The following is a 13,728-nucleotide window of genomic DNA, read 5'->3' as shown; positions in this document are numbered from 1 at the left end:
TGTTTAAACTAGCAGGGATGAAATTCTACTAACGCATTTAATCTCAGACTACAAACCTGTTGAAGTTCAGCAGGCTCTGCCATCGCTGTGACTTGAAGTTTTTAATGTTCTGAGCCTCGTCGAGGATCAAATAGCGCCAAGACTTTCGTCTGAAGGCCTGATGATCCTGCAGAACCAGCTTGTAGGAAGTTATGCACACATGGAAGGCATTAGGTTTTGTCCAGCCCTGAGAACAGAAACAGAGCACTTCTCAGTTTTCAGTACTGACATTTTCAGTTTGTTCTTTTTAAGGAAAAGTCACTTGTTTCAATTTACTTCTGTGATATGTTCACTACCTGGACCATTTTGAACTGTTGTCTCTGCAGGATGTTAAATCAGTCACTGAATATATAAACAGGCAGGCCAAAAGCTGAGAAGCTGTTTGATTACCTGTCTCTTCAGCTTTCTCTCCTTTTGACTGCCAAAGTAGGTGAGGATTTTAAAGCCTGGACACCAGCGCTTCAGCTCCATCTCCCAGTTTAGCATCACACTAGTGGGAACAATAATAAGATGGGGACCCCAGTTTCCTAAAAGTAAACAAATAAAAACACCCAACACTTATCACATCAAGAATGTATAATAAAAAATAGAAGTTTAGGAGAAAGTAGCTCTCACAGGAAGAACTCTGTTACCTTTTTCACAAGCGAGGTGAGCCAGCAGAGCGATGGTCTGGATGGTTTTACCCAGACCCATCTCATCAGCCAGAATCCCGTTGAGTTTCTTCTCATACATGGTGACTAGCCAGTCCAGCCCGATGTGCTGGTATTCTCGCAGTGTGCCATGTAGCAGGAACGGGATGGGGGTCTTGACCTTTAGTTGGGAAATGAGAAACATTAACAGTCCAGAACAGAAAAGTTTTAAATAGATGAACATGTATCGAGTGTAAGCCGGACCTTTGTGGTAGCCAGAGTGTAACCTTTAGGCTGGAGGCTCTCTGCAGTCGCAGCTATATGGCTGATCTCTTTCTTTGGCCGAGAGCTGGAGGAAGGCGGACTGAGGCCCCCCTCTTTCAGCAGAAGCTCCATCCCTTCATCTTCACACTCATTATCCTCTTCATCACACTCCCCATCATCATTGTCGGTCTCATCATCTGCACTGTCTCCAGCTGAATCTTAAAGACACACATTGGTGAACCCAAAGCTTTTACATCTGTGTCTTTAGTGAAAGCAGATAAACTCTGACTGCGTTAGTACCGGAGGAAGAAGAGTTGCTCTCCACATCACACTCGTCTTCTTCATTCTCCACCTCCTCGTCCCCAGACACCTCGGAGTCAGAGCTTCCTTTAGACACAGAAGCAGAAGGAGCCTCGAAGTCTGATGCATAAGCTCCTTTGTACTTCTCCAGTAGCTCTTCCAGACTTAAATCTCCTGAAAGAGAAGCAGATGTGTCAGGGCAAAAGCGAACCCTTTCCGTTTATAAATACAGTCCGGCTTCAGATAAATGAAACCGTATTCACACCAAATAAAAATAGGTAACAAACTCATGTTATGGAGAAGGGTGAGAACAGAAGCAGTTTCTTTTAGAAAAATGTCAGTTTTAAGAGCTCTATAATATTCATTAAAACCTCTTAAATCATGAAAACAGAAGGAAAACACTTACCCTCTTTAGCCAGGTCATCCAGTTCTTCAGCATGATTGACATTTCCTTCTACCCTTTCTTGGGCTGCTATAGTGTCTTCCTCATCCTCAGCTGAACACACAATGTGAAATTTATTTTTCAAAAATAATGAAGAAAGAAAAAAGACATCATGAAACTTCATTGCATTTAAAGAACACTCAGTTTTCCTGTTTGATTTATCCTCATTTCCAGGTGTGAAACTATAAAGAATAATCTTACCATCCTCATCGTTAGCAGTGAACTCCCGGTCTTCCTCTTCCTCCTCTGAAGAAGATGATGATTCATTGGAGCCTTCATCATCTGAGCCGGAGTCCTACAAGCACGACGGTAATTACATACAGAACTTAAAACTTCAGATTGTCTTCAGCTTTATAGATTTATTACCAAACATTACAAACAAACACTAATTGTGAGTTTAAAATGAGGTGAAAACAAATTTAACTAGAATAGCATTAAACAAACCTGCTTACAAGGGCTACTTTGAGAATAAACGTAACATGAAGGGGTCCCAGTGATGTTAAATAAAAAATGAAAACCTGGCTCTTCAGTAGATATTTGTACACGTTTTGTCTGAAAGCATGCGCTGGTACCTCTGGAGGTGGGAGCTTAAGCGTGCTGAGCAGCTGGTCCAGAGGCAGCGTGCCCTCTTCCTTCAGCAGTTCAATCTCCCTCTGATGGCTCTCTGCATCGTTGCCCTCCTGCTGCTCCTCCACTTCTATGGTCTCTTCATCATCATCCTCTTCACACAAAGGCTCAAAGTCTCGGTCTGCATGAAAACATGATGGTTTTGTATTAAACCAGGACTTTCCCCTTGCTACAGGTTTAAATCCAGGACATTTTCTAAGCCTTCATTTTTTTTCTTTTTAACTGAAGGAACTCGGCTGAACAGAGTTCTGTGAGAGGGAGGTAGAACAGTCTCAACCATGTCCGACTGAGTATTTATGGAGCACTATTAACACTTTTCTCCATCAATCTCAGGCTTTATATCCACAATAGTTCATAAAATCCATTTAGTGATTAAAACAACAGCTGTTTCTGTTTGTCAACAAAACTTTCTAAGTCACACACAGTTTTAATTGGCAGGGGAGTTTTGTTTGGAGCCACAAAAGATTAAAACTGGGCCAAAAAACATTCAGCTCTAATTATTTCACAGCAGGTAGGTTTATAACGTCAATGAAAATGTTAAGAACACCCAGAAATTAAACAGATTTAGAGTCACTATAGCTGAAACACCTCCTGGTTTAGCTAAAGCAGCAGCTGATGTGTGAGCTAATCAGTAAAATAAATCAAACACTGGTTACAATCTAAGGTCCAAAGAAAACTAAATAGGTGAAATATTAAGAAGCATTGAGTGAAAACCAGCTGGAAAACTTCATTTCTGACCAACACACACTCTCTTGACAACCAAAAGGAGATTGGCCCAGAAAATAACCTCACATCAGTGGACTCAATTTCATTATTTCACCCTCCACCCAAGACCTTATTGAATACAGCAAACCTAGACTGAAATATAGGCTATAGTTTAGTTAGTAGAAAAGCACCTGTTGAGTTAGTGGTCTCAGCTGCAGGAAAAGCTTCCAGGATGCCTTTAAGTCCCTTTAGATGGCCGTAACTCAATATGCGTGTTCATCCGAACTTGTGTACTCATGTACTAGTGAAATGCCAATTGGCCCAAGTACTGTTCCAATCCTAAGTATGCATCATGGCAAGTACTCTCAAAGTTCCTGGATGCGCTTTTGCAACACCTCCACACTTCTGCAATCAAATGTCAATGGCAACACCTGCAGCAGTCTAGTCTTGCAGGTTTGACGAGTGTCACCCCTGATGGGTGTCACACAGCATAGGGTACACATGGAATTTTACAGCCGAGACTCCTTTAAAAACAAATAAAAGCCCATCTGAGCTCAGGTAGTCAGGGGAACTTCACAGAACTTTGAGCACATAACCCAAAGTAACAGCGACCTTCGCAATTGATGAACAGCTTTTTGTTTCTGAAACATTTTACCTACGTGTGAACCATTCAGTCGCTGGTGTGTTGCTATGACAACATCCCTGTCTGATCCAATGAATCGGCTCTGAAGGCTCTCTTTAACATGTTGACTGAACCGAACGTTTTTTCATTTGAGGAGAAACATACCTTCCTCATCAACGGGAGGTGGCAGAGACTTTTGTGGTGACACAGTGGTTTCAGCAGGCCTGACGGGTGCCAAGGATTTACTGAGGAGGTCCGAGTATTTCTCTGTTTGACCAACAATGAAGTCGAGCTGAAGGTCCAGAGCCTTCTTCCGCTTCTCCTCCAGTCGGGACTGCTGCTTGAACTGTACCACCTTCAAGCACAATAAAATAAGACCGTTAGCCGATTTTACTTCAGACAAAAACAAAATACAGTAATCCCACGCTACTTTGCGGTTCGTTCATCGCGGATTCGCTGCTTTGCGGATTTTTTCTTTGGAGCATTTTTCAGGGGGAATTCGCAGATTCGCGGTATTTTTCACTGATTCGCGGTATTTTTCTATGCGAAATATCAAGAAATTCTTGTTTTTTTTCATCAATTTCATCATAAAATGCACTTTTTGTAATAAAACTAAAAAAAACAAGTAAAAAAAATTTTTTTCTTGAGTTTTACCCACAAAAAGAGAATGTGATCATACGATAATTCAATATAGTACTGTATGTCAGACAGGTCGGCTGGATTCGGGAGCTGATCTTGTAGGGAGCGTGGTTTCACAGACGCGGAAGTGATAGCGTCGGTGAAACGCCGGCTGATCTAGGAAACCCCCGAGCGTTCGAGCGTCAACGAAGTGACACGGAAATGCCGGGCTTTCCAGAAGTAAGTAAGATAACTTACTATGAGCTGATAGTTCGTTGGATTGATCGGTAGGTTGGAAACTCTGATCATGAATCTGAAGAAACGATTACTGAGTGGTGAGCTGGAAAGGTGACTTCCGTTTATAGCCGCGGTTTGTGACGTAGGTGCGACGTGGAGGGAATCCCCGCGAGGGGCATGCTGGGAGTCCCTACTTCGCGGATTTTCACCTATCGCGGCCAGGTCTGGAACGCATCTACCGCGATAAACGAGGGATTACTGTACAAGCTGAATATATTCACAACAATTCTACACACACAAAACATGCCACAAGTAAGAAATAAACAAAGATCTCACCATGACTTTACCCATTCTGTACTGTACCTTCTCTACGTTGCTCCAGAACGCCCGCACTTCCTTTGCAATAGAAGAAGCTACTCTCCTGATTTTGGCATGCTCATCTCTTTTGGCTTTCTCTTCTTTTTGCCTCAGGTCCTCGTGGTGGCGCATCACCATTCGTACCACCTAATAACAAATCAACAGAACACATCTAGAACATATACAGCGTACATCATCAGAAAAACAGTGTGTGACTAATATTTTAGGAATATAAAATCCACCGATCACACCTCTGCGATAATTAGCAATCCTACCTTTCTCGCCACCCCTCTCTTCCACCGCCTCTCTTGAGCAAAGTCAGCAGAGAGCCACTGCATCTCCTCACACAAGTAATCCCAGTGAACTTTGGGTCGCGGTGGCTCCGTTAGACGAGTGAGACGCTTCATTGACCAGAAACCTTCTCGTTTTAGAGCCTGAGATCGATGTTCAATATCTGCTTCCTGCAAGATATGTATACACATCAGTCGGTAAACCTCTTCTCTAAAATGATTAACTTATGAAGAGGCCTGTAGTGGGAAATGATAGCTTGTATCAGGGCAGCAGCAGCTCAGGAGGTGGAGCGGGTTGTCCAGTAATAAGAAGTTTGCAGGTTTGATCCCGTCTCCGACCAGAGAAAGCTGCTGTTGTGTCTTTAGGCAAGACACGAAGCGACCGGTGGCGCCAGGGATCGGGAGGCCTCGACCTCTGTCAGTGCACCCTAGGGAAGCTGTGACTACATTGTAGCTCATCCCCACCAGTGTGTGAATGTGTGTGTGACTGATTGTGTTGTGAAGTGCCTTATACAAATACAGGCCATTTACCATTTAAATACCAAACAGATTTTTATGTTGTGACATATGTTACTATTATACAAATAAACCTCACTGAAATTATGTCAAAGTAAACTCTAGCTAAAACATTAAGTTTGGTATTTATTTAGCATTTATTTGAAGAGGAGTAACCCCATGAGATGTGCCATCTCGTTTTCATGAGGGTCATCTTAAACAAAATAAAGCAAAGGAAAGCGACAGATGACAGCCATTACAATGTACAATTAATGAAAGCAAGAAATATTTTCTAAATCATAGTAATAAAAATAAATAAATATGTATTAAAAACAAAAACATTTACAAACCACTACACACACATGGATCAGCTCGCTTATAGTTCACCCCAAAACACCAGAAGTACAACTTAAGGCTCACTCACGTGCTTGGCCAACTCTGCCATGTCAGTGAGACGTTCTCCACGGGACCGCTGAGGGTTGGTCTGGTCAGGTGGGGAGGAGGAGGAGGAAGTGTAGCCGATAGAGGAAGGAGAAACAAACTGGCCATGGGGACCTCTGAGAGGCGACGACTTCTCCCGCCGGGATGATGCCCAGTCAGAGGTGGACGAGGGACCGAGCAAGGAGGACGAGGAGGAGGTGGAGGGTGAGGCAGGAGAGGAATTGATGGTGACTCTATCCGCAATCCACCGACGCACCTGAGAGTGAAGAGGAAAGGAGGAAATTATTTCTGAAAAGAATGTGACAAAAAGGACAAAAGCATGTGCATGTTTGGATGGGGTTAAAAGCTGAAGGCTAAAAAGCAAAGATAAGCAAAATCCATCAGTGAGTTTCTGCTAGATTGTTCTCTTCATGCAAAAAAAAATTAAATAAATAAATAAATAAAGAGAAATTGTCCAGTGCCTAAGTAAGACATGCTCATGATAATGTGAGTCTCTCTGGGTGTCTGATAACCACAGCTTACCTTCAGGAACAGTGCCTGTTTGTCTGTCCTGCTCTGTCCATGCTGGAAGACACACATGGCTTAGCATGCAGCCAACTTAAAAAAAAATAAATCACTACAGAACAAAAACACTGATTTCCTGAGATGCAGTAATGGACTACATGCAGAATAATAAGCTGGAGTACCTGACTGTGGTGTAGTGAACAACAATTCTTTGATAAAACATATAAAATTTTTGTTCTTTATTAAAGTTCAAAAGTAAAACATCCTAAAATCAGCTGAACACACACAAAAAGAGAAGTGGTTACAATTTAGATTATTTAAGAAAGTGATTTTAGATTGAAGTACCTTGTGTGAGGAGCTTGGAGTAGTCATCTCGTTTCTGTCGGGATCTGGCTCATCATCACTGTCCTCCTCTGCACTGCTAACCTGTCCCGAGATGTCCTCATGGACCTCACCTTCTTCCACCGGATCGTCCTGATCCATATCATCACTCTCTTCCTCTACATCATCCGGGTAGCTGTTGGAGTCACTGGGATTGGTGGACAGACTGACGATTGGTTCCTCTTTCTCTGCAGCCATAAGCGTGTCTTTTGCATGAGATGTAGCAACTGGGGTGGTTTCAAGGGGTACTGCAACAGTTTGAGGAGTGAGATCTTCATTGCTTGATGATGTGTTGAGTAAAGGTGAGCCCTCAGATGTGACTGTTGAAGCTGTGGGGGTGACTGAATCAGTCTGCCCAAACTGACGTGAGGTTGTCCCACTCAAAGCCAGCTGCTGAACTTCTACAGGAGCTGCTACCTCAGACATTTTACTGACAGACATCTGGGTCTGATCGTTCAAGCTGCAGAGAGATGGAGGTGCAGGGAGAGGCTCTGCTGTTGAGACAGTTGGGGGAAGGCCGTCCTCAGATACTGTGCCAGACAAAGATCCGTGAGCATGGGTCAACTTGCTGTCTGCATTCGGTTGTTTAGACATTTTTGCAAAGAGGGAGGGGGGATGTTTCAGAAGAGGAGCTTCTCCAGGTTTCAGCAGAAGCAGCTTTGGACTTAAAACACCAGTGGAGTAAGTGGTGCAGAATACCTCTGGTTTGCTGTCTACGACAATATTCTGAATACTCTGTGACTGAGTCAAAGGAGGAGAAACTTTGGTTCCTTCATTAGGGCAGACATCAGGATTGATGGCACTTACAACAGTGAATCCTGAAGTCTGATTTTCTACACAAGAAATGTGTAAAGAGACAGCAGTAGGCGACTGTATCCCTGTGTCTACACTAGTGACCAGTGGGGACAGGAGGGATAAGGAACCAGCTGTTATTTCTGCTTCTTGCTTTGGATAAACAGTTTGAACTGCAGCTGAATCACTCACCTCCATTAACTCTGACTGTGCTGCACTGACTTGTGAACAGGGCGTCCCAGTTTGTGTTGTGGTGTCTGTCTGTTCAACAGTGAATGAGTCAGATGTAACGGCAGTTACTTGAACTAAACAAACTTCACTTGAGTGTGCCACTTCAACCGCTTGGTTGGAATTTAGAACTAAATGGTGTCCCACAGCAGCTACTCCTGCATTCTGTATGGACAAATTATGGGAATCGTCACCAGATGAAGGCAAAGGCTGTTGGGAAATTATGATGGTGTCATTTTCACCAACTGTATGAATAGTTGGTTCGAAGTCCTCGTCAGTGTTTTCCAATAAGGCGTTGAATAAATTCACCTCGTATCCTGGAGAGTGAGGTATCGGCACGCCACTGCCGACGCAGACCGTTTCCTCTGCAACCTCCTCCACCAAGCCACATAATTCATACACCTCCACTGGTTGAGAACCCAGCTCGATACCTGCCTGAATACTTTCTTCATACAACTTTGGTTCCCCAGTTGATAGCTCGTTAACAATAGCAGCCTCGCAGACACTGCCGTCCTCTCGTTGCAGGAGGTAATTCTGATTCAGATGCATATTGGACCAGTCTCCACTAATATGAGCCTCCTCTCCAACAACCACAATTTCTTGAGCATCGCCGGTGTGCACGATCTTAGCAATCAATGAAGTTTCTGTTGACAGGGAATGATTTGCGATATGAGATGTTTCTGCTCCAACAACCTCCCCTGACTGCAGTGAGACTAGTAGGCTTGTGTCAGATAGAGGGCACCCTGTAGTGGGATTTGAGGAGCTCTCTTTCGTAGAAGAGAACTCCGGCAGCATTGTGAAGAAGGAGGGGGCTGAGTCCATTAGTTCATCCTTTGAGTTGCCATCCACTTGTTCTGCTTCAGGGGGACTGCAGGTGGATGCTGAGATTTTGTTTCTAGCAGAAGAGTATAATCCATGTGAGGGCTCTGCAGCCTTTGAGGTCTCAAACATTTCAGCTGAAGGAGGTTGCAATTTAGCATACTTGAAGGTCTCAACTGATTCCAAAGAGTTTGCTTTTTCTGAAATGTCTTTGATGGTTGTAGGCTGGGTTTTTGACTGGTCAGAGTGTTTAATCTCTGTATTACCAGTTGAATAAAGTGAGAGTGCAGACTCTGAGACCTGGAGGCAACCTGCTGACTCTGCATCACATGATAGAAGTTTCTGGCTGCACTGACTTGTTGAGACAAGTGGAACCATGTCAGACTGCTCAATAACTCTACTTTCTCCAGACTCTTGTATTTTAAAACCAATGCTTGATTGGGGAACGGAGGAAGATGAGACTGTGAAACAGATTTGAGACTGGGGTCGAAAGAGAATCTCTGCTCCTGTATGCTCTTTTCCACCAAGTTCAACATGTATTCCAGTCTCTGTTTTATATTCCACAATGGACCGTTCCTTCTCTGTTTCTGCAACAACCACAGGTTCCACACTTTCTCCAGGTGACTGAATCTGGTTTGCCTGACTGTTTGCAAGGCTTTCCTCTTTAATAGTTTGTGACCCGTATTGAATCTCTTGCAGTGTGCTGTCAATCTGCGACTTGAGAGGAGGACAGAAGGATGATTGAAGTCTTTGCATGTCAGCAGAGGAACTGCAGTCCTCAGACAGTGATGTTGGCAAAGATCTTGCAAGTCCGGCGATGCTCTCCTCAGAAGGGACCTCTTGTGAAACGAAGTCCTTAAGGTTGCTGCTGGGGGGAGTCCCCGGCAAGGTCTTGGGAGCTGTGTTCTCCATGCCAGGTAACGCAGAGTTGCAGCTGTTCGGCAGCGACACAGTGGACGAACATGTGAGTGGAGGGACTGGGCGGGGGGCAGCTGCAACCGGCTGCGGGGCATGCCGAGGTGACTCCCCAGCCACATTCTGTGCAGCCTGGGGGTTGCTACCCAGCACATCCACAGCCGGAGAGGCGTGCTGCCGCTCCGCCTCCTCCCCAGATTTTTCTTCCTCTGGGCTGCTCCGGCTACACACGGCACCTGTGTTGGAAACGCCAGCAGTTAGAAGAGTGTTTGTAGGAAAGTTACCTGTTTAGAAGCTACAAAGTTAAATTGATAGTAAGATATAACAAGCTGACCAAATATTCTCTGAAGACTATACTTTTGTGAAACTAAAACGCATGGTTTGCCAGCCGTCTGATATGTTAGATCCACAGACATCATATACGTAGACGCAACGTGGACTGACAATGAGTGCCCATTCGCTCCCATTGCATTTATTTCCACTGAGGACGGTGTTTACCCAACAACAACAAAAACATTTTATTATGCTTTTTCACAAAATCAGACATTTGGTATGACACGATAATAAAAATATAAATATATTTAAATAAATTAAAATATAAAATTCCAACAGGTAGACTTGGAAAGTCAATAGTAACCCCAAGTGATCAGTTTTTAACTGTGCGCCAGTTGTTGCAATGTAGGAGCTAAAAGCAGTGTTTTGTGTACTGCATGTTGACATGTTGCTTATCAATGCCAGCCGGTTATCAGGCAGCCCAGCTGCTGAGTACATGCTCCAAAAACATGTTGATCTGCCCAGCTTATGTAAGTTTCAACTACTTTTGACCATATTAGGATGTGGAAGTAGCACCCCATCATTTCTCAGAATCAAAAGGGAGGTGGGGGTTGAATAGTATAACTGATGCTGCGTGGTGTAGGGGAGTGGGCTTTTGCAGAAGGATCTCCAGCCGAGGTGGTTAGATCGAAGCTGGACGCTGTCCCCTGTGAAGTGTTGGTGATGTATGGATGAGTTGTGTAAATAAATGCCCCCCGCTGAGTTTGGACAGAACCTGTCTCCTTCTTGTTTTTGATACCACAGCAACAGTAGGCTGCACAAAAATAGGCAGTGGCTTACTCTGCCTTGACTCCAGTTAGGTTTGGAAAAAGAGGAACCCACCCAATATGGCTGACACTGTTACACTCTCCTGCGCCCAATGGTGCATCTATGTATTCATGTCTATGTAAATCCAAAGAAAATCCTTTTATTAGACTTCAAATAATATATGTAAGAACTGGATACAGACTCACAAAATATGATTCAACTCTCTCCCACAAACCTTGTGTGACATTAAGTACCACTAATTGTCCTGATAAATACCAGAAGAGTACACACGCTAACGTTTTGCAGTAACATTCCTGATGATATTTAGGGTTTATCAGAGCACATTTAATTTAGAGTTGGAGTATCAGAAGTTATTAGTACAATTTTCTTTTCATCCAAGGACAAATCATGAGACAACACCGCACAATAATAAATTCAGCCACCTTCAGTCTGTGAGCTCTTGAAACCTACTTTATTATAACATCTAAAATCCATGTACCGTACTCTACTTGCAGCCTACTACAATTCACCACATCATAAGAACTACACACAAGTATTACATCAGTCTGTCACAAAAAGAAGGGGATACTCAGAATTACATTCAGATGACCTGATTTTAAAAACTTTTCTAAGATTGCATGTCAGAAAACCGCTTTCACCAAACTGATTCATATGAAAGAAAACAACCGACTAAAAGCTGAGTGAGGTGTGTGTGTGTGTGTTGTTGCAACTTCTCACCTGTTCGTGGTGAGAGACACAGGTCTTCTGTGCTTTCTACTTCCAGGATGCTGAAATTAGAATGCCTTCCATATTTTCTGAGGTGATAAAGAAAAAAAGGTGGTAACTTTATCGATACATCACGCAGCATTATTCTGTGAATGATAAATAGTGTTTTAGGTACGCGGCTAAAGGTCAAATGAGGTTTACTCGACAATGAATTACTGAAAATAACCGTGAGCGTTTAGATGAGAAGCATGTCAGCGCCGCGCTAGTTGGAGTATGTGGCTGTGTGTGAGTGGGTAATCTTGCAGCAGTAAAAAAAAAAAAAACACTCAGTGGAGCAGCTCTAAATGAGCAGCTTCAAGTTGAATTTTGCTGCAGTCGCCCACAGGAAGCTGTTAGAAATCATGCAGCACGCGCTCCCAGACTAAAAAAGCCGGTGATCAAGCGCGCGCCGGGCCTCGAGTCATTCAGTCTGTGATCTCTTTAATGTTTCTTATTGTGGCAGGTTGTCGCCACATGTACGTGAAGGTCTACGTGGATCAATTGTGTCTTTTGTCAAAGGATGTGTGTGCACCGGTTGCACAGATCATGTGATTCGTGTAGACTTTTTCGCTTCCAAATGTGAGCGGCAACAAGCTCAAAATCAGAGTTATTCCTTAAGGCAGCAAACGCCTAACGCTGCCGGTTAGGCTAGCGTGGTTAGCGGGCTAGCATTAGCCTCTACAATAACAGTGGTGTGGCACGAAAAGGGAAAGCAACCTCGAACTAGTAGGGTGCGCTCGTTCTACGCGCAGGCGCCCCTGCCCTCCTTCTCTTATGTAATGATTCGGCTTCAAATCGTTATGTTCAAGTGAAGACGTTTGGCAAGTTACAACTCAATGAGACAAAAACATCAAAAAGTCTCATTAAAACCCCGCTTCTGCATGTACTACACAAGGGTGGGGGAATCGCTAGTGACGTCACGGTGTGAAGTCAAATCTTAAAAATATAGAACCTGGTAATTTCATTTTAATCAGCTGATAATAGCATTAATAAACATAAAAGCACAACACATCAATAAACATTGTTTAAAACTTCCATACAAAATTGCAATGATTTTTACAGGGGACTTAAGGGGGGCTACAATGCCCCACCTCCGGATCTTTAGAAACGACGCTGAGAAAATGACGGCTCAGCAGCAACTAATTTCGATGCGAGCTGTTATATTGAGTTTTTGATGTTACTACTTTGTAACTCATTATTCCGTCTTGCAAGAGAAACTGAAGCTATACGCAGCTCGTGTGTAATGAAATGTAGTCTTAAAGCGTCCTCTCGTCCGTTTAAGCACCCCCCTCTAGCACCCCCATTACTTCCTACTTTGCCCCCCTCCCTTTCAAAGCCGCCATCTTAAGTTCCCACCTACCTGAAATTTCCGACCGATTTTCTTTTACTAAATTCTCGTTGAAGGAGTCGTCATCCGCGTAAAATCGTACTCAATCCGTGATGCCAGTAATCCAAACTGTCTCTCGGTACCCAACGAGGTACCCCTAGGTCTGTGGGAAGAAGTTAAAATCCGGACCGGGAGAGACTGGGTTTCGGCGCAGAATGTAGCGGTCGCGGGGAGGAGACGTTACGCAGCGAAATGGTGGAGGATCGCTGCTGCTGACAAAGTACACAACACTCTGTCATCTCGCGAGATTCCAACGAAGCGCGCCACTTGAATTTAGGAAATGTTGAATAAATCTTCAGATTATTTAACGGTTAGGGTAATTAAAAACTGTCAGAATTAAAATAATATTGTTGCCTTGCAAAAATTGCGATATATAAGTTTTGTAGAAACCTTTATAAAATGCAACGAGACGATAACAACGTGAATGAGGGGCTTCCCACATGATGTTTCTGTTATCAGTATTATGGAAATGAGATGCAGATTTACACATCATTTCTAGACAAAATTGCGCAGTTGGCTGTAGTTTTTAAAAAAAGCATTCCTGTTGCTTTTTTAATGCATGCTGCAAATCTGATTTTTATATATATATATATATATATATATATATATATATATATATATATATATATATATATATATATATATATATTAAAATCAGATTATATCAGAATATATATATATATAGATGGGGGGGGGGTGAGATAATCCAGGGTGTGAAATCATATTACTCTGACACTTGAGATGCCAGTTTTAAGGTATCTCACTAGGGTTCCCAGGTGAAAAACGCGTTT

The 13,728-nt window shown here is 43.3% G+C and overlaps 1 protein-coding gene across 2 annotated transcripts in view; it reads right to left on the bottom strand.

Moving 5' to 3' along the window:
• Positions 1 to 13,144, bottom strand: part of srcap (Snf2-related CREBBP activator protein) — a 40,175-nt gene extending 27,031 nt beyond the window's left edge. The window contains exons 1-16 of one of the 2 annotated variants that reach the window (XM_015962442.3): positions 12,911 to 13,144; positions 11,524 to 11,600; positions 6,916 to 9,941; positions 6,589 to 6,630; positions 6,050 to 6,322; positions 5,116 to 5,301; positions 4,847 to 4,987; positions 3,794 to 3,983; positions 2,247 to 2,422; positions 1,876 to 1,969; positions 1,639 to 1,728; positions 1,233 to 1,406; positions 933 to 1,150; positions 672 to 849; positions 430 to 566; positions 57 to 226 (exon numbers count right to left, since the gene is read on the bottom strand). In XM_015962442.3, coding sequence (XP_015817928.3) covers positions 57 to 226; positions 430 to 566; positions 672 to 849; positions 933 to 1,150; positions 1,233 to 1,406; positions 1,639 to 1,728; positions 1,876 to 1,969; positions 2,247 to 2,422; positions 3,794 to 3,983; positions 4,847 to 4,987; positions 5,116 to 5,301; positions 6,050 to 6,322; positions 6,589 to 6,630; positions 6,916 to 9,702 — 4,856 coding nt within the window. In that variant the 5' untranslated portion in view covers positions 9,703 to 9,941; positions 11,524 to 11,600; positions 12,911 to 13,144. The remainder of the gene's footprint in view (positions 1 to 56; positions 227 to 429; positions 567 to 671; positions 850 to 932; positions 1,151 to 1,232; positions 1,407 to 1,638; positions 1,729 to 1,875; positions 1,970 to 2,246; positions 2,423 to 3,793; positions 3,984 to 4,846; positions 4,988 to 5,115; positions 5,302 to 6,049; positions 6,323 to 6,588; positions 6,631 to 6,915; positions 9,942 to 11,523; positions 11,601 to 12,910) is intronic. The other variant, XM_015962443.3, reaches the window with a different exon arrangement.
• Between the last annotated feature and the right edge of the window lie 584 nt (positions 13,145 to 13,728).

Source organism: Nothobranchius furzeri, chromosome 16 (genome assembly GCF_043380555.1).
Source record: "Nothobranchius furzeri strain GRZ-AD chromosome 16, NfurGRZ-RIMD1, whole genome shotgun sequence".
Lineage (NCBI taxonomy): Eukaryota > Metazoa > Chordata > Actinopteri > Cyprinodontiformes > Nothobranchiidae > Nothobranchius > Nothobranchius furzeri.
This window is presented reverse-complemented; position numbering and strand designations above follow the sequence as displayed.